The following is a 23586-nucleotide window of genomic DNA, read 5'->3' as shown; positions in this document are numbered from 1 at the left end:
GAGGATGGGGCCCAGATGGTTCGTGCCTGCAGCTGAGAACAGAGATCAGGGTGAAGTAAAGGCAAAGCAGGCTTGGGATGCAAGAGATGAATCCCCAGTGTTGGGGTCCTCAGGGAGTGACCAGGAACCTACACCATTTGGGTACCAAGAAGCGCTCCTGTGTGTTTCTGAAGTTCCCTGCCGCTTGCCCAGTAAGGCCACACTGATACCAGGTCCTAGGAGTACTGGTTTTATAGTTGTCTCTCCATTGACCACCTTGTAGCTTTTACTGTGTAAGTTTGTCAACTTCAGTAGCTTCCCACACGCCTCACTTGTCCACAGTTAGGGAATATGGATTCTGTTTAACATTATTTTAGGTACATGTAACTGGAAAGAAAACCAGTTGTAGAAAACCTCCATCACTGGCCTCCAAACCCAAGTATAAATAATTGTTGATGCGATGGTAGTTTGAGATGATCCATTGCTGTTGCATCCTCTTGCTCTCCATTTGCCCAAATTTTATTTTATTTTATTTTTATTGGGGTATAGTCGATTTATAATGTGTTAGTTTCTGCTGTACAGCAAAGTGAATCAGTTATGCATATACACATATCCACTCTTTTTTAGATTCTTTTCCCATATAGGCCATTACAGAGTACTGGGTAGAGTTCCCTGTACTATACAGTAGGTCCTTATTAGTTATCTATTTTATATATAGTAGTATGTATACCAAATGTTTTAAAGTAGATTTTTTTCCTGGATTCTCTCAGATGCAAATGCATTTATGAAACTGTTTAGAAAGCTGAACACTGACAAGGATTTATCTATAAGGCTTCACCGAATCTCAGCAAGAAAAGCCAGGAGCCACCTGCCCAGGGCCAGAGCGACTCGCTGCAGAGTTCCCAACAAATAAATAAATAAGTCAGCCAGCTTTCCTGAGAAACAAGTTGGCCCTCTGATCTCCCGTTCATTTATTTGCAGGCCTCATTAATATAACATCACTACAACAAACAGCTAACGGGGGATGGTGTCAGGATGAATAATGGAGTTACTCTGCTGAGATAACAATTAGGTTTTGAATGTACTATCAGCTAAGACAGAGCCAGCAAGGATTCATGCCGGGTAGGAGAGCGGGTGTCGCCGATGCTGTAGATTCCTGCAGAGCTCGTCAGCTGGGCTCTAGCCTACTGTGAAGAGTGTGCACACGCTTGCTCACGCACGCATGCACACATACACACACGCACACAAAAAGTTGGAGAAGAATGTGACAATTTGCCCTTTGCCATCTTGGATCCAGCATCCAGGTGCCTTTGGGAGCCAGGCTGGGATCAAAACTTACAGGCACAAAGTTGGCATCACTGCCCTCTAAAGCCAGGAAAACTCTAAGCAACAGGAAAGGAGTAAATGGATTAGTCAGGAGAGGATTAGCTGTCTACATACCCACGGTTGTCCTCACTGGCCTGTCCTGATTAAGGGGCCTTTCTTGGGGCAGAAGCCTCCTGACCCCGATCTCAGACACAGGAGCTTTTCATACAAAGTGTGACCATCAGTTGGGGATGCTCCACCCTGGGGCAACTACTCCGGGACCCCCTCCTTTGGCTGCACTGGGAGGCTCTGATGTCAGTCTCTCCCATCTCCTCTTAAGAACACAGTCTATGGTGCTGACAGCCTGCTGGGGACATGGCAAGAACTGCACAGGCCCATCAGAGAGGCAGCCAGCACCATGCCAGGCAGTCACCACACCCAGCACCTCCCCTCCGCAGGTCGGCTCTCTGCCCCTGCCCTGACCTCCACCAAGAACAAACACAGAGGCTCCAACCACATGGGGCGCTTATAAAAAAGAAGCCACTTTTTCTCTGGACCTCAAATGGCCTGGCTTCTGTCCACATTTCTTAATCATAAAATAGTAATGAGGAAAATGATAGCTAACATTCACTGAATGCTTACCTGGCACCTAGCACTGCTAACTTAGCACCTTATGTGTGTTATCTCATTTAGACCTTACAACAACGTTTATGAGGTGGAAGCTATTATCATTAGCCCCACTTTACAGATGAGGAAACCAAGGCACTGTGAAGTGTGATACCTTTCTTAAAGTCATAGTGCCAGTAAGTTTTAGAACTAGGGGTTAACCCTCAGTTACTGGGCTCTAGAACTCCCATATTTGACTCACATGGCATCCTTCATCTCTCTGCTGGGCTCACTTAGACAAACAGAACTCTCAGTCCACAGGGCTGGAGGACAGAATGGTGTGGGCACCAAGCTCATCATTAAGCCTGCTGTGGAGATGGGAAGGAAGCCAGTAGTCCCCACCTTGAGCATCATTTGGGGAGACTGAGATGCACAGGGAGAGATGACCTAGGGGCAGGCCTAGGGGAGTGGGCATTCACAGGGGCAGGGTCAGAGAGGCACAGGGTGGAAGCTGAGAAGTTCAGAGGAATGGTGGTCCCAGCAAAGGCAACTGCAGAGCTCCTTGGAAAGCAGCAACTATGGCCTTAGCCGTGGAAGAGGGGCTGGGGGACTACGCAGAGGGACCCATGAGCAAGCTGGGGAATGAGTTCTCATGGCTAATGACCTTAGGACTGTCCCAGGGCAGGAGGATGGTAACTCAGGTGGTGTGGTGTGGAGGCTAGAGGCACAGGTTAGATAGACCACTCACTGTGTAACCTTGAGCAAGTTACTCAACCTCTCTGGGAGACTATTCCCCATCTGTAAAATGAGAATAATAATAGTACTTCCTTCATAGTGTTTTGTGAGCCCTGAGATAAAATATATAAGGCCCTTGGCACAATACCTGGCTCGTGATACATACTTAATAAATGAAAATAAAAATGATAGCCATCATTATTAGAATCTTCAGTAACCTGGACCTGATGCCCGTTTCTGTCTTCTCTCCCATCGTATCTACTAGGCAGGAGGTATAAGCGGAGCAAGACAGGGTCCCTAGGATGGGAGCTAGGCTTTGTCAGGCTCCCACCATGAAGGGGTTCTCCTCTGACCCCTTAAACATCTATCTGTAGGAGGCCCCAACTCCATCCCTGCAAGGCTCTGTCCGAGTCCAGGAATGGCCCACCCGGCACTCCCCAGGCTGCCAAGCCCCTGGGCCTCCAGCACCTCCCGCTCTGCTCCCTAGTGCAGCCCTTCGGAGCTCCCCAGCTGTAATTAATCGGCTGCATCTGTTCTCGCCCTTGGGCGGCTTTGTGGCACAGTTCCCTCCGAACTGTTCAATTAGCGGCTGCAAAAATCAGGGCGAGTGCAGCATCACGGCGGCTGTTTTCCAGGTCACGGCACCCACGGTAGAAAACAAACATGACACAGCCTGGCAGGAATACAGATTTGGCTGGGGTGCTCAGGCGTGTGGCAAGCTTAGTTGGGCTGTGCTGCTGGCAGGTCCGAGGTCTGAGGAAGTGGGGCAGTGGCTCCCAAATCAGGGGCTCCAGGTGGCTTTGAGAGGACCCAGCAGGAGACAGGAGTCTCCTGGTCAGTCCCCTCCCATCAGCACGTACCAGCCTCATCCCACATCCTACTGGCCTACTCACCCAAGCTTAAGGTGAGCAGATGAGGGGCATGGCCTGGACTGGAACCAGCCACCTTTATCCAGACATGGTCTGTGACTCTTATGGGACAGGGCTTAGGGGCTGCTGGACTGAGCCCTCTGCCCTAATGTGTTTCCCACATGTTCCTTCTGAATCCTGCAAATAGATAAACTTTTAATTCTACAACCAGTCAAAAAGCCAATACTCTTAAGGTAATAACAACTTAATGTCCCATTAAGATGCAAATAAAGGGTTCTTTAGGGAAGTAGTAGAGTGAGAGGTGCCTAAAACAGGGGAAAGAATTCCAGGGAATAAAAAAAGCACATGGGAAAGACAAGGGCTCACCCTCCCTCTGGGATTTGCCCAGGGCCAGCCTGGCTGGTGGAAGTTGTTGGCCCAGGCCTTCCTTGCAGCAAATCAACAGACCTTGCTCAAGCCACAAGCCTGCTTGGGGTCCCCACCCTCTCGGAGGATGCATGCATATCTGAGGGTCCAAAGAAAAGCATCTAAAATGATCAAAGGGCCTGGAAAACAAGAACTTCCAACAAAAGGCTAACAATTGCAGAAGCGCAGACCAGGGGAGACTTAATTGCTGTCTGTCTTCAGCATCTGAAAGAGTTTTGATGAGGAGGCAGCTGTTCAGACCTCCATTCGATGAGAAATCACAGCAGAAATTGGCTTAAATTAAAATTAGAGAGATTACAGGAAGAACTTCTTGATGCTTCCGATGTGAAAATACTACATCACTCCTAGGCGACACGTAGGCATCTCCATTCTTGCGGTGGTCGAGAGCACAGTTTGTACTAGAATCTGCTTGAGACTAGTGTTTCCCAGTAATAGAGAACTGGAGATATTTCTTGACAGTTGCTCTGTCCCAGGAAGTGTGCTAAGTATCAGGTTACTAAGAAAAGTGAGGTAGTCCCTGTCGCAAGATAGCTATTGCCTTATTGAGAAATGACCCAGTTGCAGTCCAAGGTGGCCATTGCCGTCTTGGGGGTATTCACCAATGGCAGCGGAGGTGTAGGCGAAGGGGCTCCTAAATCTGCCCGAGGAGGTTAGAGAAAGACTTTCTGGGGAGGTGTCATTAGCAGAGCCTTGCAAGAGGGGTAAGCATTTGTCAATGTCACGCTTGACTGGCAGAGGAAACCACAGGTCAAATGCACTTGGGCTTTAGACGCTATAGCCATGGGGACCCTCAGCTCCCCCGGGGAGCTTGTGTAGTATGTGAGAGAGCAGAACCGGAGCTCTGGGAGGGGAGCAAGGGGAAGCACACAGTGAGAGTCAGCACAGAACTTAGGGGAGACCCTCAGTCACCCCCCTGCACCCCTACTCAGCAGCGGCTTTTGGGCTTTTCTCTCCCACATCCTCTACTTCTGGCTCTCCTTTCTGAGGTCCACAGAGGAGAATGTAGGTAGATTTCTGGTCCACACTGTGTGTTGAAAAGCAGGGGGGCTGAAATTAGTCAATACCTAAAGATCTTCCCAGCTGATTTCACAGGTTTTCAGCTCCCTTCCCCCTCTCTCCACACCCCGACTACACACTCACACGCACACTCACACACACCCCAAACTGTGAAACCATTTGTTTGCGTGGGTGTCTCATTCAGAATTACTTTCCTGAAAGAATCTGTTGAGTTCACTGGGAAATGCCACGCCAACCCCAGAAGGGCTAATAGCTGGGGGCAAGGAAGCGGCGAGAAGGGAGGAAGGGGAGAATGAAGACCGTTTTAGACATGGCCAGTGTCCTCTCAGATTTATTCTGGGTAAAAGGGGGATGTCTGGCTCAGAATATACTTCTGTGTGGAGCCCAGAGTACACCAAAGCCAAGCCCTGCCCTGGGCAGCACAGCCACGCCCGGTCCAAGCTCAGGCTTCACTCCAACCCACAAGTGACTCTCTCTGCCTTGGGTCACCCCACCATCCACCACCTAAGTTGTGAGTTCCCTGGACTGTGTGTCCTCCTTCCAGATAAATAGGAAGATGCCTGTCACCTCTAAGCTGCCTCCAACACCACCATCCCATGTTTCTGTGATCTGAGAAGGCACAGGTACAAGAGGAGTGCAAAGAAGGAAACTACCAGTTATCAAGACCTGCTCTCAAAACCACCATCGTATCAGGGACTTTCCAAATGTTGTCTTACTTCACCTTCACAACATACCTGTGAGGCAAGCATTGTTACCTGTTTTCTGGTAAGGACATTGAGATTGAAGGCCACCTAGCTCATAAGTGTCTGAGCTGGAATTCAGATTCAAGTCTGTCTCACTTGAGAACTTACTCTCTTGCCGCTACAGACACTGCTCAAGTATCAGAAGGTCTCCCCTTCACACCCCGAGTAGCCAGCAGCCTGAGGGCCATCTGAACCTAGAAGCTGAGATGTGTGGATCCGGCTGCCATCCTGGCCATATCTCAGTTTCCCCTCTGTCTGCAGGGGAACCTCTATAACTGCACGCTGCCCTTTCATCCCTACCTCTGCGGGAGGTTAGCTCTCCCCTCCCCTGTGGCCCCACAACTCCTTCCAGATCTGGAAGGCCTTCCTGGGAGTTCTGCAAGAAGTAGTCTGGGACTCCACCAGTTTGCCTCTTTATAGACCCACGTGGAGAGGCCAGACTTGGCTCCCAAGAGAACCAAGCTTTCTGGGTGCCCTGCCATCTAACACTGCTTTGAAGAGAGAGCCTTGGAGGCAGTCTCCAGGGTGGAGCGCTGCCTGGTCTGAAGTGGTGTCCTGAAGAATACTCTTCACACCCTCTCTGGAGGATAAATTCTTTTCCTTCAGGCCTCCCTTCTAGAACCTCTCTTCAATTCTTGGTCCAGGAGAGAAATGAGGAAAGCAGGCTGCCCGTGATTTTACCGCCACACGGACAGGGCTCTGGTGAACGCTGATAATCTCAGAGCCACCCGGAAGCTGTCACGTGGCAGGGGGTGTGTCTCACAGGACTCCTTCCTCTGTTCCTTTGCATGCATGCGGAGCCCAGACCTCCACCTTGATTCTCTCTCATCTTTAAGCTGTGGGGGGAGCAAATGACATGGGCGAAGGCGCAGAGATCTTTGAAAAGCGTTGTGTGTTTAGGAACCACCGGGATCCAGGTAGCACGTGGAGGACGTAGTGTAAGATGGCAGATGTGAAGTAACAAAGATCAGAATGTGGAGGGCCAGGCCAGGAATTAGGGACTTTGTCTGGACAGTGGTCAGAGCCACTGAAGGTTTTTAGAGCAAGGGACTCGTAACCAAATCAGGTATGTGTTCATAAAGGCCACTGGGCCATGTGAGGAAGTCAGATCTCATGGAGGAAGACAGGGGCCTTTGCAGTTAGTGTGGGTGAGAGGTGATGCAGCCCTGCTCATCACCTACTCTGGAACCAGAGCGGGGCACAGGTTCAAAAGACACCTGGCAGTAAGAACCCATGGTCCCTGTATTTGTCATACATGGCAGAGGAGGGAAAGGAAACAGTCAGAGATGCTTGCAAGATTCCTGGCTGGGTGCACGGTGGTCCCATTAACCTTGAAAGAGGATCTGGGAGGATAATCAGGTTGGGGTGGAAGGAGGGAGAATTAAGAGTTCATTTTTAGACATGGTGAAATTTGAGTTGCGTGAGGGACATACATGTGGAAGGCGAGATGTCCGGGAGCAATTGGACACATGCATATGGAGCTCAGGAGAGAGGTCTGAGCCAACGCTATAGATTTGGAAGGCATCAGATGGAGACCTTGGGAATCCTCATGCAAATCAAGTGCTCACCACCTCATCTATGTTTTGGAAATCCAGACCTCTATACATTAGTTTTGTCTTAAGTAAGAAAGAGGAAACTGTGTGCCATGGAAGCCCGAGGGCGGGGTGGCTGCTGAGTGCTTTGACCCCCAAACTCCTTCACCACTTCCCCAGCTGCTGGTGGCCCAGCACGTAGGGTGCGCTGTGTGGGGAAGACCCACATGGACCCAGCATTCCCCAGGCACTTTCCAGTACCCGTGAGGATGCTAATTCTCCCAGTTTGGATTCCAGCACCTGTTAGCCGGATTAGAAGGGATCAGACTGATATCTCCACACCCCAAACTACCCATCTCTTTGACATGTGTCTTCGTACCAAGATTATGATGCTTGCTAATATTTTTTAATTAATTAATTAATTTTATTTTTGGCTGCGTCGGGTCTTAGTTGCGGCTCGCGGGATCTTAATGTTGCAGCGAGCCAGCTCTTCGTTGCGGTGCGCGGACTTCTCTAGTTGCGGCACACAGGCTCCAGAGCATGTGGGCTCTGTAGTTGAGGCGTGCAGGCTCTCTGGTTGTGGCTCACGTGCTCAGTAGTTGTGAGACACGTGGGCTTAGTTGCCCCACGGCATGTGGGATCTTAGTTCCCCGACCAGGGATTGAACCAGCGTCCCCTGCATTGCAGGATGGATTCTTAACCACTGGACCACCAGGGAAGTCCCACTAATATTGTGTTTTTAAGTCTTTCTTCTCTAAATAGTATAAGCTGGCTTATGCTTCTGGGCAGCTCTGTGCTCTCAAGCGGACCCCACAGCCCCCCAAGTGCCATGACCATGTCTCTGCCCAGACCCTCAAATGTCAGAAAGGGACACTGCAGAGACTTTCCAGCAGGAGGAGGCTGCCCTGTGGACCTGCCAACACCGCTGAATACCTCCAGTACAATCCCCACACACTACCTGCAAGACGGAAATATTTTTAGGCTTTCCAGAAAGATTTCACTTCACAGTTTTTCTGAAAGGTTGTAATTAACCGCAGAGAACAAGAGAATGTATTTTTAAAAATAAAAGAGATGGAAGGAGAGCAAGCCGATCACCGCAGTTCTGTCAGGGTTTTCAGTAGGTGGGTTTCTGGCATCCAGGTGGCTGGAGGAGGGGAGGGGAGCCAGTGATGCTCATTCCAAGCAATCAGTGGAGAACCGGGCGCTCAGATTTGCTCAAAGCTACTTCCTTCCTCCTGACTCTCTCCTGCAGGGGCAGGGAGGCCACCCCTTTCCTGTTCCTCATTACAAGTATCCACCTCCCAGAGCCCAGGAGGCCCGGGGACCTGAGGAAGTGGCACCAGGGGAGAGTGGAACAGCCAAGACGTAGTGTCGGTTATTTTCAGAATCCCCAGGGGCAGAAAAGCTACGGGGCTACCGGGTCTTCATGCCAGATCCCTTCTCTCCAAACTGTCCTGCTTCCCGCCCCCCTGCGCCCAGTCCCCACAAGGCCCAGTGCACAGAGACGCCTCTGAGTGCCCCCCTCCTTGATGCATCTCGTGAATCTTGTTTATCTTTATTCATAAGGTGGGATACATTATTCCCAGAGAAGGGAGTCAGAGCCACACACAAGGTGATTTGGGTGAAATGAGCCCCCGATGAGGGAGTTCTTGGCCTGGACCAGAAGGAGGGAAGGAGCTGCACCATCCACGGTCTGCAGAAGAGGGTGGGAGATCAGGAGCTTGGAGTGGGTGTCTGACCTGGCTGTGTAGCCAACAAATGAGAGCCCAGGAGTCAGCGGGCAGTGAGGGAGGAGGCCTGTCCCTGGGCCTCATCCCCACCATCATCTCTTCTCTGTCTGCTATCACCTGGGCATTCATGGCTGAGTTGGTGGCCATATTCATGGTGCTCCCATCACTGGAAGAGAGCAGTGGGGAAGAGTCTCTTGAGCCTTTAATAGCGTTTTCACCTGTACTCACCTCTCATCTCTGCCCAGAGGCCCCATCTGGAAGATTCTGGTGGACTCTTGGCCTTGACCAGCCCTCCTTGACTCTCCCTCTCCCTCTCCCTTCTTGTCTTGCCTTTCTAATGGTGTAGCGAAAAGAACCCTGGACTTTTTCTTATAACTATGTATACAGGTTGTGTGATGATTATAGAATAAGTCTCCCCGAGTCTCCTTCCAGTTATGAAATTCTATGCTCCTGCCTACAGTTGGGTTCATGTCTAATTTCCTCCTATTTTGGATAACTATGGACCTGAAAGTAGGAACTAATTCCCTGGGATCTGTTGGATCCCAAAGAGCTGCAGTTTTCCTGGAGCCTGATCCATTCCCAGACAGAAATGTACAGCTTAGGAGAGTCTGATTCTGCAGTTCCTTTTCCTGGTGGGTCAGAAAAAAATCAGACAGTCAGCATTTGGTGACTGAATTAAGAAAAGAATAAATAAATGATCCTTGCTGCTGGGAAGCCAGCAACATTTGGAAAATCAGAAAGCTGTTTCTCTTTGGTACTAGCACGTGTCACAGGATTTTTTTTTTTTTTTTTTTTTTCCGGAACAATGTCAAATATACTTTCTGTCTTTGGTCACCACCACCCCCCCCTCCCCCCCCCCCCACACACACACACAGCAGTCCCTAATCTGGGACTCCTCTGAGCTCCCACAGCTTTTCCTTCGAATCTACCTTATCACTGTGTACACTGCCTCAGACTTATTTATGGCCTCCTTATCTCCTCCTCCTTGACTACTAATTTCCTTGAGGGCAAATTTCCTGTTCCGTTCATCTTTGTAAAGTCTACAGAGGCTGGCAGTCAGGTGTGGCAATCATCGCACATGGCAGTTACGAAGCCCTTTCAAGTTTACAAAATGCTCCCAGACACCCTCCGTTTGGGAGCTTCCAGGGTGAGGTTAGTTAGAGATGATTACCCTCCTTCCCAACTAAGAAGAACGGAGGTTCAGGGAGATTCTGTGACTTGACTGCCATCAGGCAACTAGTGAATTAAAGTACTGTCTTGAGCCAGGACTTGCTGATAATTTCTTTTTTGTAAGTGGCTGAATGAATGAATAAGAACCGATGAAGCAGGTACAACATGATGATGTTGGGATCCTAGGTAAGTTGAAAAGTGGAGGAAACACACTCAGCTCCCCCAGATTCCAGGCATCCCGAAGCCTTCCTGTGGGGAGGGAAACGGGTGCCACAGCCCCTGCTTCCGTGACCAGCCAGGTTTCCTCAACCCATTTCCCTCCTGCAGATTTTGACAGTGTCCGGACCTCCTGAAGGAGGCACTCGAGTGACCATCCATGGCGTGAACCTGGGCCTGGACTTCTCCGAGATTGCCCACCACGTGCAGGTGGCTGGGGTGCCCTGCACACCCCTGCCGGGGGATTACATCATCGCTGAGCAGTGAGTCCAGCCCACTCTGGCCCACCCTCTTCCCCGCCCCGGAGCTTGGGGGGACTCTCCCCTCTCCCTTCCCTGGGACTTCTCCAGGATCTGTCTCCCATCTCCCTCCTCCCATGGACCCCGCTCCCGGAAGCCTTTCCAGGACTCTCTCCTAGCCCACCTCCACTCTTAGAGCAGCCTATTCTGTTAGACTCCCAGTTTCCTGGCTCCTCTGGCATCAGGGCTCCTGGTGCAATGCTGCCCCGCAGTTGGTCTTCACCTGCCCACTGGCTTACTGAGCCACTTTCCCAGCCAGTCCATTCTCTGACTCCATCTCCCCTGCCTTTCCCCCCGCCAGCCCCCATTGGAATGCATCCTGCTCTGTGGGCTGTGGGCAACAATTTGTTTGGCTCACGGGGCTCTGACAGCAGCTTAACCCGAGCAGGGCCTCCACCGGAGCAAATTCATTTATTTCACTAAGGGAAATGTCAGCTGGAAATTAGAAAATAGGCATGTAGCGGTGGACAGGCGAACGGGGCTCCGGGAGTGACCTATGTTCCAATTTGGGGTGTTCATTTGGCAGTGGCAGCCACTGTGGAGTTGGTGGGCAGGAGGTGGGCTTGAAGCTGGGGGGCTGCTGGAGGCGGGAGGATAGAAGGAGTGATGCTTCCCATCCTGTGGAGAAAGGGAGGGGAGCAGTCCGATCCTTCCGCATGATTTATCATGTGAAGTTGGGTCAAGTCACCCTGGTTCCACTGGGCACACAGCCCTGCAGGGGGTCCTGGGAGCGTGACCATGAGCAGGGTTTCCCTCCTTTGGCTCCACCCCTTGCAGCCTCCCCAGAGCCAGCCTTTAGGTAACAACCAGAAAAATGGCACTGGCAAATCTTTCATCAGCATTTATACTTTCTCATCCATTCTCTTGCTTTTAGTTGGTAAGGACTCTGAGAGGTAGACATTGTCATCACCATTTTATAAAGTAAGAGAGAGTGAAAGACTTGGGAAGTGAAATGACTTCCCCCGTTCACTCAGTGCAGAAGTGGCCGCAGCAGAGTTGGAACTCAAGTCTCCTAACTTTTGGTTCAGGCCTCTTTCCATTCCTTAACAGCCATGGGCAAGACTCTTGGGGAAGAGTGGCCTGAAAATTCCATGATCCATCAGCCTGTGGCTTTCTGGATCAGGGGCCATGATTCCAGTGTAGCCAGGGCAGGGTCAGAGGGGTGAGTTCCCCGACTTCGGGGTCTCCCAGCAGGGGAGAAGAAGGAGCTGCCTGATCCTGCAGACCTTCAGATCCTGCAGACCTGACCCTTCACTGACAGCCTTCTCCCTTCAAAGAGTGAATAGTGGGGGAAGACTGGCTGGGTCTACAGGAAGGAGATGATGAACAGGAAAAGGGGAAGTGATATAAGTAGCGCTTCTGAGCCAGGAGAGGAGGGGAAAGGTGTCGGGCAGGAGCCTGCAGAGGTCCTCACGCTCAGATGGCTTTACAGAGCCCAGCGCCCTGCCACACCCAGCTAGACAATCACACGGACCCCCAAGTCTTCCTTGGCCTCAAGGACCTGCCTTGGGCCGGAGACACAGGCCAAGTCTCCAACTTGGTGTGATGCCACAGGACTCCAAAGGAAAGGGTTTGGGGGGTGGGGGACTGAAGGGTAAGGCTTTGAATTGAGAAGTGCAAGTTCTTGGGCAGCTGGACATGGAAATCATATGAGATTTGGGATCCAAAGGTCTTCTAAGCCCTGCCTCCTGCACCTGCCAGCCCTGAGACCTTAGCAAACTGTTCAGTCTCTCCAACCTTCACTGGCCTAACGGAAATCATGGTTCCTACTGCACGGCTTTTGGGGGAGAATTTAGTAAGATGAAAACGTGGAGGCTGTAACGTGCCATAGGAACGTGAAGAAATATTGTTCTGTCTTTAAAATCAAACGCATCACACTTACCCAGGGCCCCAGGGAAGAAAGTTCCAAGAAAAACAGGAAGTGAGGATACAAAAGGAGCCTGGGGAGGCGAATGGCTGCCAGGGGCCCTTGCCGAAGCCAGTAGTCATCCTGGAAAACCAGCCCCTGTTGTCTCCTCGGGCACGGAGCAGGCAGGAGACGGCGGGCATGCTCCACACCTCGGCTGCACGCAGCCCTGGTTTCCTGCCGTGCCAGGCTCGTTACTGCTCTCGAGGTTTCAGGGTCTGCTACCATCATGAAAGCCTCCGTCCCGGGCAGTGAGCAGCAGGCAGTCATTACAGATGTCTGTGAGAGATGAACTTGGCTAAATGGGCCCGGTGCAGAGTCCCAGGCACGGGCAGGATTAGCGGGCACGGTAATGACTCACCATATGCTTGTGCCACGCCATCTATCACTCAGCAATTAGGTTAATGTTGGTTGAAGGGCCCGCTTAGTCCTGCAATCAACACCCCGCAGGTCTGTGGAGGGCCGGATGATTCCATCGCGGGACGTTTCCTGGGTGATGAGATGCAGGTGGAGGCTGCAGCTCAGCCCTTCCTGGGACAGGGGCTCTGTGGGAGATGGACTCAGCTTGGGTCCTTCCTCTCATCTGCTGAACCTGTGAGCTCAGCCATGTCTTGACGCATGTGCTCCCCACCCCAGGGATGCACACTCATGGGGAGAAAGGCACCCTCTATGGCAGGCTATGGGGGGTGGTGCAGTGTGGGGTGAGGGCACTGGGCTGGGTGCCAGGAGCTCAGCTGTTGATGAACTGTGTGACTTTGGGTAAGTCCCTTTGTTCCGTGATCCTCAAATGTCTCACCTGGTAAATTGGTGTGTAGAAATAGATCTCTACAATCATTCTGTGGTCCTTAGGATGTCAGAAACAATAACTTCTATGCCCCTCTATGCAACTCCCTCTATTAGAAAGCTTATTGGTGGCACTAATGTGAATTCAGAAGCCCCCTGTCCACCAGGAGGGGTCAAGCCTTCAAATGTTGAAGCTAAATAACTGTTAGATAGTTATTTAGTCCAACTCCTCATTTTACAAGAAGAAACTGTAAGCATCCCCAGCTGTTGTCTCCTGATAATACACAGGGAGCCTAAGCTACCAGGGATGCTGAGAGGAGGCAGGGAGGCAGGAGGCCCCCAGAAGTTAAACCACAGGAACTTTGCTGACTTGTAATGCCTGAAGAAGGAAGTGGTGCCCACAGCCCTGCCTGTGGTCATCTCCAACCAGGGAGGGAGGGGTGCAGGTGGTTACGTCTCAGAGCCTTAGGAACCCAGCTGGGTCTACCCTACCTCACCATCCTCCGCCCCCACTCCCACCACCAGTAACCTCAACTCCACTCCAGCACTGCCCCCATGTCCACCCTGTCCCTTCCACAAAAGACACAGAGAGCATTCCACTGATTGTAGGGGCAGTGGAGTGGAGTGGAGTGGTCAGAGGCGTGAACTTTGGAGCCAGGTTGACCTGGATCTGAGTCATGGCTGCACCACTTCCCAGCACTGTGGCCACAGATGAGTCACTCAGCACCTCTGAGCCTTGGCTTCCTTGTCTATAAAATTGGAGACAGTAAGACACACCCTGTAGGATGCCTGAGGATGACACAAGATCCTGTCTGGTACAGTGCCTGCCACATGCAGCTCAGTAAATTTTAGCTTTTGTTATTGTTGAGGTGCAGAATCTGCTTTGGCCTGACCCTCATTCCTCAATAAAACCCTGTCTGCTCCCTGGAGCTGCCCTTGCTTCTTCCTTTAACTCCCTATCTCCTCAAGCTCAGACAAATGCTTATAACAAATACACTCAAGGAGGCCTCTCCATCCTTCACTGTGAGCACTGGGTCCCAGGAATAAAAAGGAAGAGTTAGAGGTCATTAGCATTCTTCCACAATGTGGTCTGAGTTCCTAAGACTCTCACCCAGTTCTTCGACTTACCAACCCAGACCCTTCTACAGCCCACGGCTGCCCCCTCCCACTCACTGGATGAAGCAGAACCCCATTCCACCAGTGGGGAGAGGAGTCGGCTGCAGTGCCGAGGAAGGGAACCCACGGTCCAGCTTTGGGCCCTCCCTGCAGCCCAGCCCCGGGGCCCCTGCATCATGCCCTTCCAGGCGGGACATTCAGAGCCAGCTGCAGGCACTCAACCTTAGACACTTGGGCAGTGCCATCCCTCCTCTCCCAGGCGCTTGATATGCAAAGCTCATCTTTTGGGCCTGAACCCTGAGCAAGACAATATTCTAGAAAAGACAGTGTGCCAAGAGGCCCCAGCCCATTGGTAACTCCCTACAGGGACAGCTGAACTGGCCATTCGAGGCATTCTCCTCTCCTAGACAGGCCCCAAGAGGAGTAAATATGCCCATGACCTTCACGTGTTCTCACGTTTCCTCTCCATGACTTCAAGCCTGCCGTGATCTCCTCCTGCTTTTCTTCTCAAGGTTGGCTCCAGCACAGTGGCCAAGAGGGGTGAGGGAGGGACCAGAAAGCACTGATTAGAAGAGAGAGAAAGGGACTTATCTGCTCACTCCTCTTCTTCATCCCCCACAATCCCAGTAGAGAGCTGAAAATCCTCCGATGTTGCTTGAGAGCTCAGGGCACCCTGACAGGAGGGCAGGGACCCCAAACAGTAGTAGGCGCTGGGGCCCAGCAAGCAGGATGGGAGAGTTGTTACTCCAAGCAGGTAGCAGCATGGAAATAACCCCTCGCAGTACCTTAAGTTAAGCTTCTCAAATGCTCCACTAATGAGGTTTAAGGAGACAGTTACGTGTAAGATACTAATTAATCATCACCATCTTCTGGACCGTGGGTTCATAATTAATTTATTTATTCACAGAGAAAGGGAAGGGAGAACATCCTTTGACGTGCACGCAGTACTTTCTTGTCGAACCTAATATGCTAAACATAATAAGACAGTTATTGCATGTCAAGTAAATATTCACCAGGAGTAAAAGTACTTATTTGGGATTAACTGTTATGAAGGAGCTGGAGATCGGTGGCACGCCGCATGTGTGAGCACGCTGTGTATTTGTTTAATGCAAGTTTTATTACATTGAAATGAAATCTCTGTTTAGTTACCTTCCTTCCTAGAGAAGCTGTTGAGATAAGCATCGCTCGGTTAAACACGGATCTTCCCCACCGTGCCTGGATAATGCTGGGGATTAGTGGAGAGGGGTCTGTTTTTCTGACTCCCCACTAAGCCAGCCTACCAAGGGCACCAGACTGCTCTGAACTCTTAAATGGCGCTGGGAAGAAAAGAAAATCCTTCCATCTGTCCCCTGGGTTCCCTTTGGCTGAGCCTGGTGGGGCCCTTTTCCACCCACCCCATACCTTAGAATTCCAGGCAAGAGGTCCCCCCAAGAATCTGATTTCTTCAGTTCCTCCCACATCCTCCACTCTTCCTAGAGGCTGCTGTGGCTAAGGCAACCATTCTGTAAATGTGCTTGTTGTAACTTATCTCAGGCACCAGGGAAGCCTCACTGAGGGTATTGATCTGCACATCGTGAGAGAGAGCGCCGCACCCCCTCTTCCCTCCAGCTCTCCTGTTGATGTGAGACGTGACTTTTAACCCCACGGCTGGTTCACTGCCTGACCCACCAGCTCCGTGCGCTCAGCCTCTTGATTAAGTGGGAGTCTGAGGTCGATTGCTGTCCTAATGAACTCATCCACCTCCCATCCCTTCACCTGCTGCCATTGGATGCCACTCCTCCCATTCAGCTAGGAGCTCTGGTTTGGGGAACTCTCTATCTCGCCAGATTATCTGTCCCTCACTGCAGGAAACAAACCACAATTGAATCAGCTTGGCAAATCAGTCCTCACTCCCTCTTTTCGGGAGCATTACAGTGTTGGCTTGTCACACAAGAAAGAGCACTAAATTACTGCCCCTAGATCTCTCTGTTGGACATTAGGTTTATTCTACAAATGTTGGGTCGATACCCAGGGTGAAGCCCTGCACTGGGAACCAGAGACTACAGGCTTGTTCATAGAAATGGACAGCCTAGCGTTTCGAGGACATTAGAGATGAGCTCATCCAACCTCTCACTGTACCGATGAGACACTAAAGCTCAGAGGGAAAGTACTTTACCCAAGGTCACACAGCCACATGGTTGAGCAAGCTGAGTCTTGATCTTGCCCTTTCGTAAGACTGATGCGTCATTCACTGTGACTGTGATGGGGTGAACCAGCAGGGGCAGGAATGCCAGCTGTCCCCAGGTCTCTCACAGGAAGGTTTGCTTTCTCCTCAGGATCGTCTGTGAGATGGGCCATGCCCTTGTGGGGACCACCTCTGGGCCCGTGCGCCTGTGCATTGGCGAGTGTAAGCCAGAGTTCATGACCAAGTCCCATCAACAGTACACGTTTGTGGTGAGTATTGGGTGTCGTGCTGGGCTACAGACTCCTAGCAAGGCTGCATTTCTGCTCCAGACTTCTCCCAGGGGAGTCCCACCCTCCCGCCTTCCCAAGTGGGCGCCTCCAGGCTTCTCACAGACAGAGTAGGAGACCAGAAAAGGGAAAGCCTGTCTTTCCCTGGTGGGTTGCATGCAGGACCAGCCATGCTTTGGAGACTTTGGAGTCCCAGAGAGCCACAGGTGAGCACTTTCAATAAGCAAAACTAGGCCTTCATGAGAAAGTGGACCCTGGACGTGGGGTGGGGAGGGGCTGCCTTTTGTCCCGCCAATGCGATATCTGTGTCTGGTTCCAGCCTAATGGGGACAGATCGCCTCAGGGACCTGATTAAAGAGGTCTATATTTATCCACACGCTTCCTTTTTTGCCAAAGATGTTGTAAGAGGGAGTTTAGAGGAGCCATTTGAAATCCTGCAGGGATGCGTGTCTGTGTGCGGGACCATGGGAGTAGGATGCAGGAGCGAGCTATTCTGTGTGTTGGTGTGGTTACATGCACACACACACACACTCAGCCCTGAAAACACTTCTTCAGACCCAGGCAACAGGTGGTGGAATCACAAGGCTTTCTTTCCTCCTACCGAATAACCCCTTTCTGGGACCCCTGAAGGCCCTTTTCTGACGCCTGACCAACATTGCCATATCAAGGTCTTCATTAAAAAGTGTTAACACCAGCGGAGGGGGTCAAACCAGCCTTGCTATGAGTATCGAAAAATTATTTGACCACAAAATTCTCTTCTCTCTAAAGCATTTTACTACTTGTTTTGGGTTTTCCAGTCTCTGCCTTCTTATCTCAGCGTCTCCACCTTTCCCTATACCAGTCTTTTCTCAGATGAGCAAGTACCATGGCCTACACCTGCAGCCCACCTACCCCATCTCCTGTGTGGGACAGACAGGGTCTTGTGTGAGAAGCAAACCCAGAAAGACTAGATGGAGAGAGAGCTGTAGAGTATTAGAGCTGGGAGGGCTTTTGATGTCACGTAGCCCACCCTCCTCTCCTGACATCGCTAGTGAGTGACTAACGCGGGCTAGGGTTCATGCCTGTGTAGGTGTTCAGTTAAATGCACTTTCCCCTTCACTTGGCTGCGCGCTAGGCAGGAGCAGTTTCTTTCTGATGAATTTTAGGCCAGATGGCATTTCTTTTAGGCTTCAGGCTTAACTTTACAATTTAGTGAGCTTACTAGAAAATCCCAGCCAACAGTGGGCCATCCTCCTGGTGGAGGTCTGGGAAGCCACACCTAACATTTACTGACAAGTCTCTGCACCAGGCCCCCTGCCGGGCCCTTCTCATACTTAAGGAGGGGCAGAAGGACTTGTGCCTGGGCCATTAAAGGAGCCTCTTGGTGGTCCAATCCAGGCAGGGATGCTTTATTCAGTCCTATTGATTTTATGCCAAAAACATCAGTACACACTCCAGATAGAGAAGCATTTTCAAATTGTTCTCAATCTGTAAACTAATTGAGAGATTAGTCAGTGTCATCTCTGCCTTCCCATCAGTGCTATGAACATAAGACTCCCCAGGGAGTTAATTAATTGCAAAATGTGGCCCTTCTGCCTTCCCCAGATATGCCCACACCCTCTTCTTAGAAAGGGTCTCAGCTCCAGGGTAGGCAGAGCATGTTGGGGATTAGAAGGGGTTCACCCTGAGTGTGGACACAGTCCCTCCTTCTGTCTTTAAGTCTAGCCTGGGTCTCTCCTTTGGGCAGAACCTGAGCTGTGATCATTTCTCTGCTTCCTCCCAAAGAACCCTTCCGTGCTGTCACTCAGTCCCATCCGAGGGCCAGAGTCCGGAGGCACCATGGTGACCATCACGGGCCATTACCTCGGGGCTGGGAGCAGTGTGGCCGTTTACCTGGGCAACCAGACCTGCGAGTTCTATGGGTGAGATGGGCTCGAAGGAGCACTAGGAGACTGTACGTGTGAGGCCTGGGCACTCATGTTCCTGTGCATGTTCACACGTGTGCCTGCCCCGTCATCTCCATGTTATGTGTCATGTCCTGGGCCCAAACACCGTTCCAGTTGCGGAGAGAAATATATACCACTAGTCAGTTTGTATCATGAGTATCATAGGAGCTAAATACTTCTAAAAATACTTGGAAGTGAGGCCCATGAGAACTGCTGATGAGGGAGGATGCCAGGAGCTCTCAGTCACGGTCAGGATCAAGTATGGTGACTTGAGAAGCAGGGCTTCTCTCCTCCCCAAGCACAGACTCATCCTCAGGGCATCTCTTGTGTGTAAAAAATTGAACACCTACTGCTTGTCAGATATTCCAGTGAGACTCTGGGGATGTAAAGAATCCAGAGAGAATTTTGAAAGGATCCCTGGATGAGAACCCAACTTGCCCAGTAAATCTCCTCCTTGGACCATAAACTGCCCGAGGGCCGGGACTGTATATTCGTTTCTCTGCATAGTAGGTGCTCAGTTTATTAACTGACTGACCAGACTCTAAGCACTGGCTAAATAGTCATGTGCCCAAGGAGCCCTGCCCCTGTCCCATTTCCTCTAATCCCCTTCTCCAATTGGCTCCCTCCCAATCTCAGGTAAAAAGAGGCACTGATCCACCCTGCTAAGGGATCTTCCCTAGTCTAGAGTATAAAAGGACAGAGGAACATTCCTGGGCCACACCCTTCAACTGGGGAGAACCTCTTCTCAGGCCAGAGGCTGCCCCTCTGGCCCATGTCTTTGCTCATAGCCCTCCTGCGGTCTCCCTGTAGGCGGTCAATGAACGAGATCGTGTGTGTCTCCCCCCCGTCGTCCAACGGGCTGGGGCCCGTCCCTGTCTCCGTGAGTGTCGACCGAGCCCGCGTGGATAACAACCTGCAGTTCGAATACATAGATGACCCGCGGGTGCAGCGCATTGAGCCCGAGTGGAGCATCACCAGGTGAGACAGAGAGGGCGGGGATGCGGCCAGCAGCCATGCAGCCTGATCCCTTCCGCCCAAGTGCGTCTCCTGCAAGGATCCCAGGGTGACAGGTGGTAGAAGCTTCAAAGGGTTTTTACCTAATCCAGCCTCTGCTTGTTTCCAGTGGCCACACACCCCTGACCATCACAGGCTTCAACCTGGATGTCATTCAGGAGCCAAGGATCCGAGTCAAGTTTAACGGCAAAGAATCTGTCAATGTGAGTAACCACGGGTCCGCCTGGTCTGTGTTTTGCCATGGGATGAGGTCTGTGTTAGGCACTGGGCCATTCAACCACCAGAGCAGAGTCCAGAATCATGGTCCCGAACGCCTGGGCCTTACAATGTTTTTTATAATTACAGTATAATGATTTCCTGTCAGAAGGTGATGTAATGAGTGTATAAACGTACTGGCTTCTGAGCTTAAGATATGGTGCAGAAGGCCCCCTGTTTTATGCCATGTTCACTTTGAGGTCTGATAAGAGTCCGTGTGAGAGGGGGAAGAAATTCTGGCTAGAGGCTCAGACATTTACGAATCAGAAGCAAGACACTGCCATCTACTAGCTGTACAACCATCATTAAGTCATTTACCCTCTCTGATCCTCCCTTCCCCGGCTAGAAATGCTGCTAATAAGACTTGCCTTGCAGATTTGTAAACTGCAACTAGGCTGGCACCTGATAAACATTAGTCACTGCAGATAATTCCATCTTGGTTGCTAAGATGATCAAGTGGAACATTTCACTTTACTCCTCTGTGCAGAGCCATGTCATTTAATTTTTTTTCCACTATGGATTTTTGTAATGTTAAAAAAGTTCTCTATTGTTAAGAGCAGAATGTCTGCTATGTTGTTATAAATTTTTTAGTTTGTTCTACTGGCTGCATCTTCCTCTTTTCAGTCAATATTTTCTGAAACAATGTTGTATTCATAATTATAGTCCAGGAGATGCTATTATGGCCATTATTTTTCATATGAATTACTATTATTACTGCTTTGACCTTCTGGGGATCGACGAGGCTGAGATGGAGATGGGGAAGATGGTGTTGAATCTACCCTCTTATCCCTGACACAGTCCCAGCATGCTTGAGGCTTCCCTAGGAAACGCAGAAATACACAAAGTGACAGGCTGCCAGAAGGCTAGATCTGGAAAGGTCTCAGGGATCATCTGGTCCAAACTTCTCACTATATAGCTCAGAAAACTAAGGCCAGAAAGGAGTAATGACTTGCCCCCAGTCATGAAGGTGACTGGTGGCAGGGCAAAGCTAGATCCCAAACATCTGACTCTTCATAACTAGACCATGTGAAATGCTGGTGGGCTTGACATTCCATCATGCCAGAGACGTGGGGACACCTGTATCACACCTCCAGTGCCCACCATGCGCACAGTTCTTTGGGCTAGGAGAGCACATGACTCCACATCCCAATGTAGAGCTTGATCCATGAGCAAAAGAGGCCATGCCCCGACTCCGTGTCCAGACTGAGGCTCAGAGTTCCCAGCGGCTCACAGACCACCTCCATTTGTTTGCTCTCTCTAGGAACTGGACAGCCTGGGGAGGGGCAGTCCCTCCAGGGCCAGCAAGGCCCCAGAGGTCAAAGCAGCAGAATATAGAAAATAAAAAACATGGTTAGTCTAGTACAGAGGGAATTTTGGAAGATGAGTACTTGACTGACAAGGTCAACCTCCAAAGACTGCAGCATTAGTCCCCAGGAAGCTATTCAAAGAGAAGACTGGGCTGAGAAGGCCACACCTGGCATCCTTCTGAGAAGTCTTGGGTCCTGGGCACCCTCTGCCCTCGCCAGGCTCTGTTGGCAACCCCAGGCAGGAATCCCCCTAGCAGTTCCCCCAGCCCACCCACTAGGACCTCAGTGTTTCAGGGAGTTAAGAAGCAACTCCTTCTTCTCGAGAACTGGGGGCCCTGAGCCCCGACAGGTCCTGCCTGTAGTGTGCAGGCTGGCAGCGTGGAAGAAAGGCCTGGGTGTGCAAGTTTCCACCAAGCCTGGCCCCAGAATGGAAAGCCCATAAACTTGCCGGATGCCCTCTCTTTCAAAAGTGGTGGGAAAGAACCATGTTGCCCCTGCAGCCCTGCTTGGGCCCCACGTCATCCTCAGCCCCTGGGGACTACCCCTGCCTTTGGGTTTGGAAGCAGCCCCAGTGAGAAGGGCCAAAGCGAAGGCCGCAAAACCCAAAGGAATGTTTGGCAGACAAAGTGCCGATGCAGCGCTGAGCAGAGAGCAAACAGAGGCCGTTTGTCTGGGGGTGATGTGCTCAATTCACAGAGGAGTCCTGTCCAGGGGCACTGGAGTGAGTGGGGAGGAAGATGGGGCAGGCAGGTTAGCAGTGCTCAGGCTGGGGGTCTGCCCCACGGAGCCCAGCAGAGGACTCCCCAGCTCAACTCTACCTGTTGGACCGCACCCCCGTTTTCCTCATGCCAGGCTGTCCCCAGCTGGTATGTGAAAGGGGCTGCTGAAGGGTGAGCGGAAAAGGGAGGGGATGGGTACTGACCTCCAACACAGCACGAAGCCCTCAGCGAGCTGTTGGATTTAAACTCTTAAACTCCCTCTGGAAAAGGAGGGTTAAGCCTTGGAGCTCTGACATAACCTCTGTGCAAGTGTCAGCTTTTTTGTAATTTCACACACGGTCTTGTTTTCCGAACATGAAGCCCGGGTATGTGTGTGCTGGCCAGACACACAACACGTGTGGACTGGCCAGGACAGCGTGTCCTTGAGCAGGGTTCTCACAGATGCCCTTGGCTGTTGCTGGGACACCATGACTCCCAAAGCCAACACAGCCATGCAGGGCGAGACAGGAGGAGGTGGGGAGGGGTCCGGGTTTTCTTCGCAGACCACACGTGGATCCTGAAGCAGTTTCTTCAGTCTAGCTGCTGCCTTAGGCAGCACCCAAATGAAACCCCCCGAGGAGAGAATGGCACGACGCTTGCCAAGCAGGGACAGCTCAGCTAGGATTTTCGTTGGGAGATGAGAGTCCACCAAGGAAGAAAGGACATTATGAACTCAGTGTCAATACCACGGTTATACCACCACCCCACCACCCCCACCCCGTGGAGAGTTAGGGGGCACTCGGAGAAGAGAGAGATCGTGGCTAGAACATTTAAGGAGGTGAAGGATCCTTTTCAACCATCACTGTTTTCGATAAACATCAACTGAATACCTACCGTGTGCTCATCTCACAACTTCCTGCTTCCCATCACATATACACAAACACACACACACACACACACACACAGGCACGCAGGACACTGCTTCAGTCCTATCTTTCCCTCAAACATCCATGCTCCATCACCCCAGGCCTTTGCTGCTGTTCTCTCTGCCTGGCACTTGATCCCTTACCATCCTCCCTGTCTGGGTAAGTCCTATACATCCTTCAGATTAAATTTCATTCATCTCTTCCAAAGGAAAGCTCCCGTGAGTCACCCTCACCCTGCCTCAGGCCATGCATACACGCACACATGCACACACACAGACGCCCCCACAGGGCCTTGAACTTCCCCACCCGGACATTTCTCACCTCCATCCATGCATTTAACAGTGCTGGGGCCCCTCCTGTGCTCCAGGCCCTCACCCAGGACTGCACTGTAATGCTTGTTGCATCGTTTGTCTCCCCCATAGCCTGTGACTGTTTCACTGATGGCCCAATGCCTGGCACCGTGCTTGGCACAAAGTACATGCTCACTCAGTGTTGGTGAATGAATGAATGAATGAAGTTAAAATGCACCCCTCCCTGCCAAACAAAACAAAACAAAACAAAAGACAATCTCACAGCCC

At 51.2% G+C, this 23586-nt stretch overlaps 1 protein-coding gene across 1 annotated transcript in view; it reads left to right on the top strand.

The window, feature by feature from the left end:
• Window positions 1-23586, top strand: part of PLXNA2 (plexin A2) — a 212825-nt gene that overhangs the window by 166848 nt on the left and 22391 nt on the right. Inside the window, exons 13-17 of the mRNA XM_057725989.1 lie at window positions 10440-10591; window positions 16748-16865; window positions 18648-18784; window positions 19619-19786; window positions 19932-20025. Coding sequence (XP_057581972.1) covers window positions 10440-10591; window positions 16748-16865; window positions 18648-18784; window positions 19619-19786; window positions 19932-20025 — 669 coding nt within the window. The remainder of the gene's footprint in view (window positions 1-10439; window positions 10592-16747; window positions 16866-18647; window positions 18785-19618; window positions 19787-19931; window positions 20026-23586) is intronic.

This window comes from Hippopotamus amphibius, chromosome 3 (assembly GCF_030028045.1).
Source record: "Hippopotamus amphibius kiboko isolate mHipAmp2 chromosome 3, mHipAmp2.hap2, whole genome shotgun sequence".
NCBI classification, from domain to species: Eukaryota; Metazoa; Chordata; class Mammalia; order Artiodactyla; family Hippopotamidae; genus Hippopotamus; species Hippopotamus amphibius.
The sequence above is the reverse complement of the archived record's forward strand: the minus strand, read 5'-3'. Positions and strand labels throughout refer to the sequence as shown.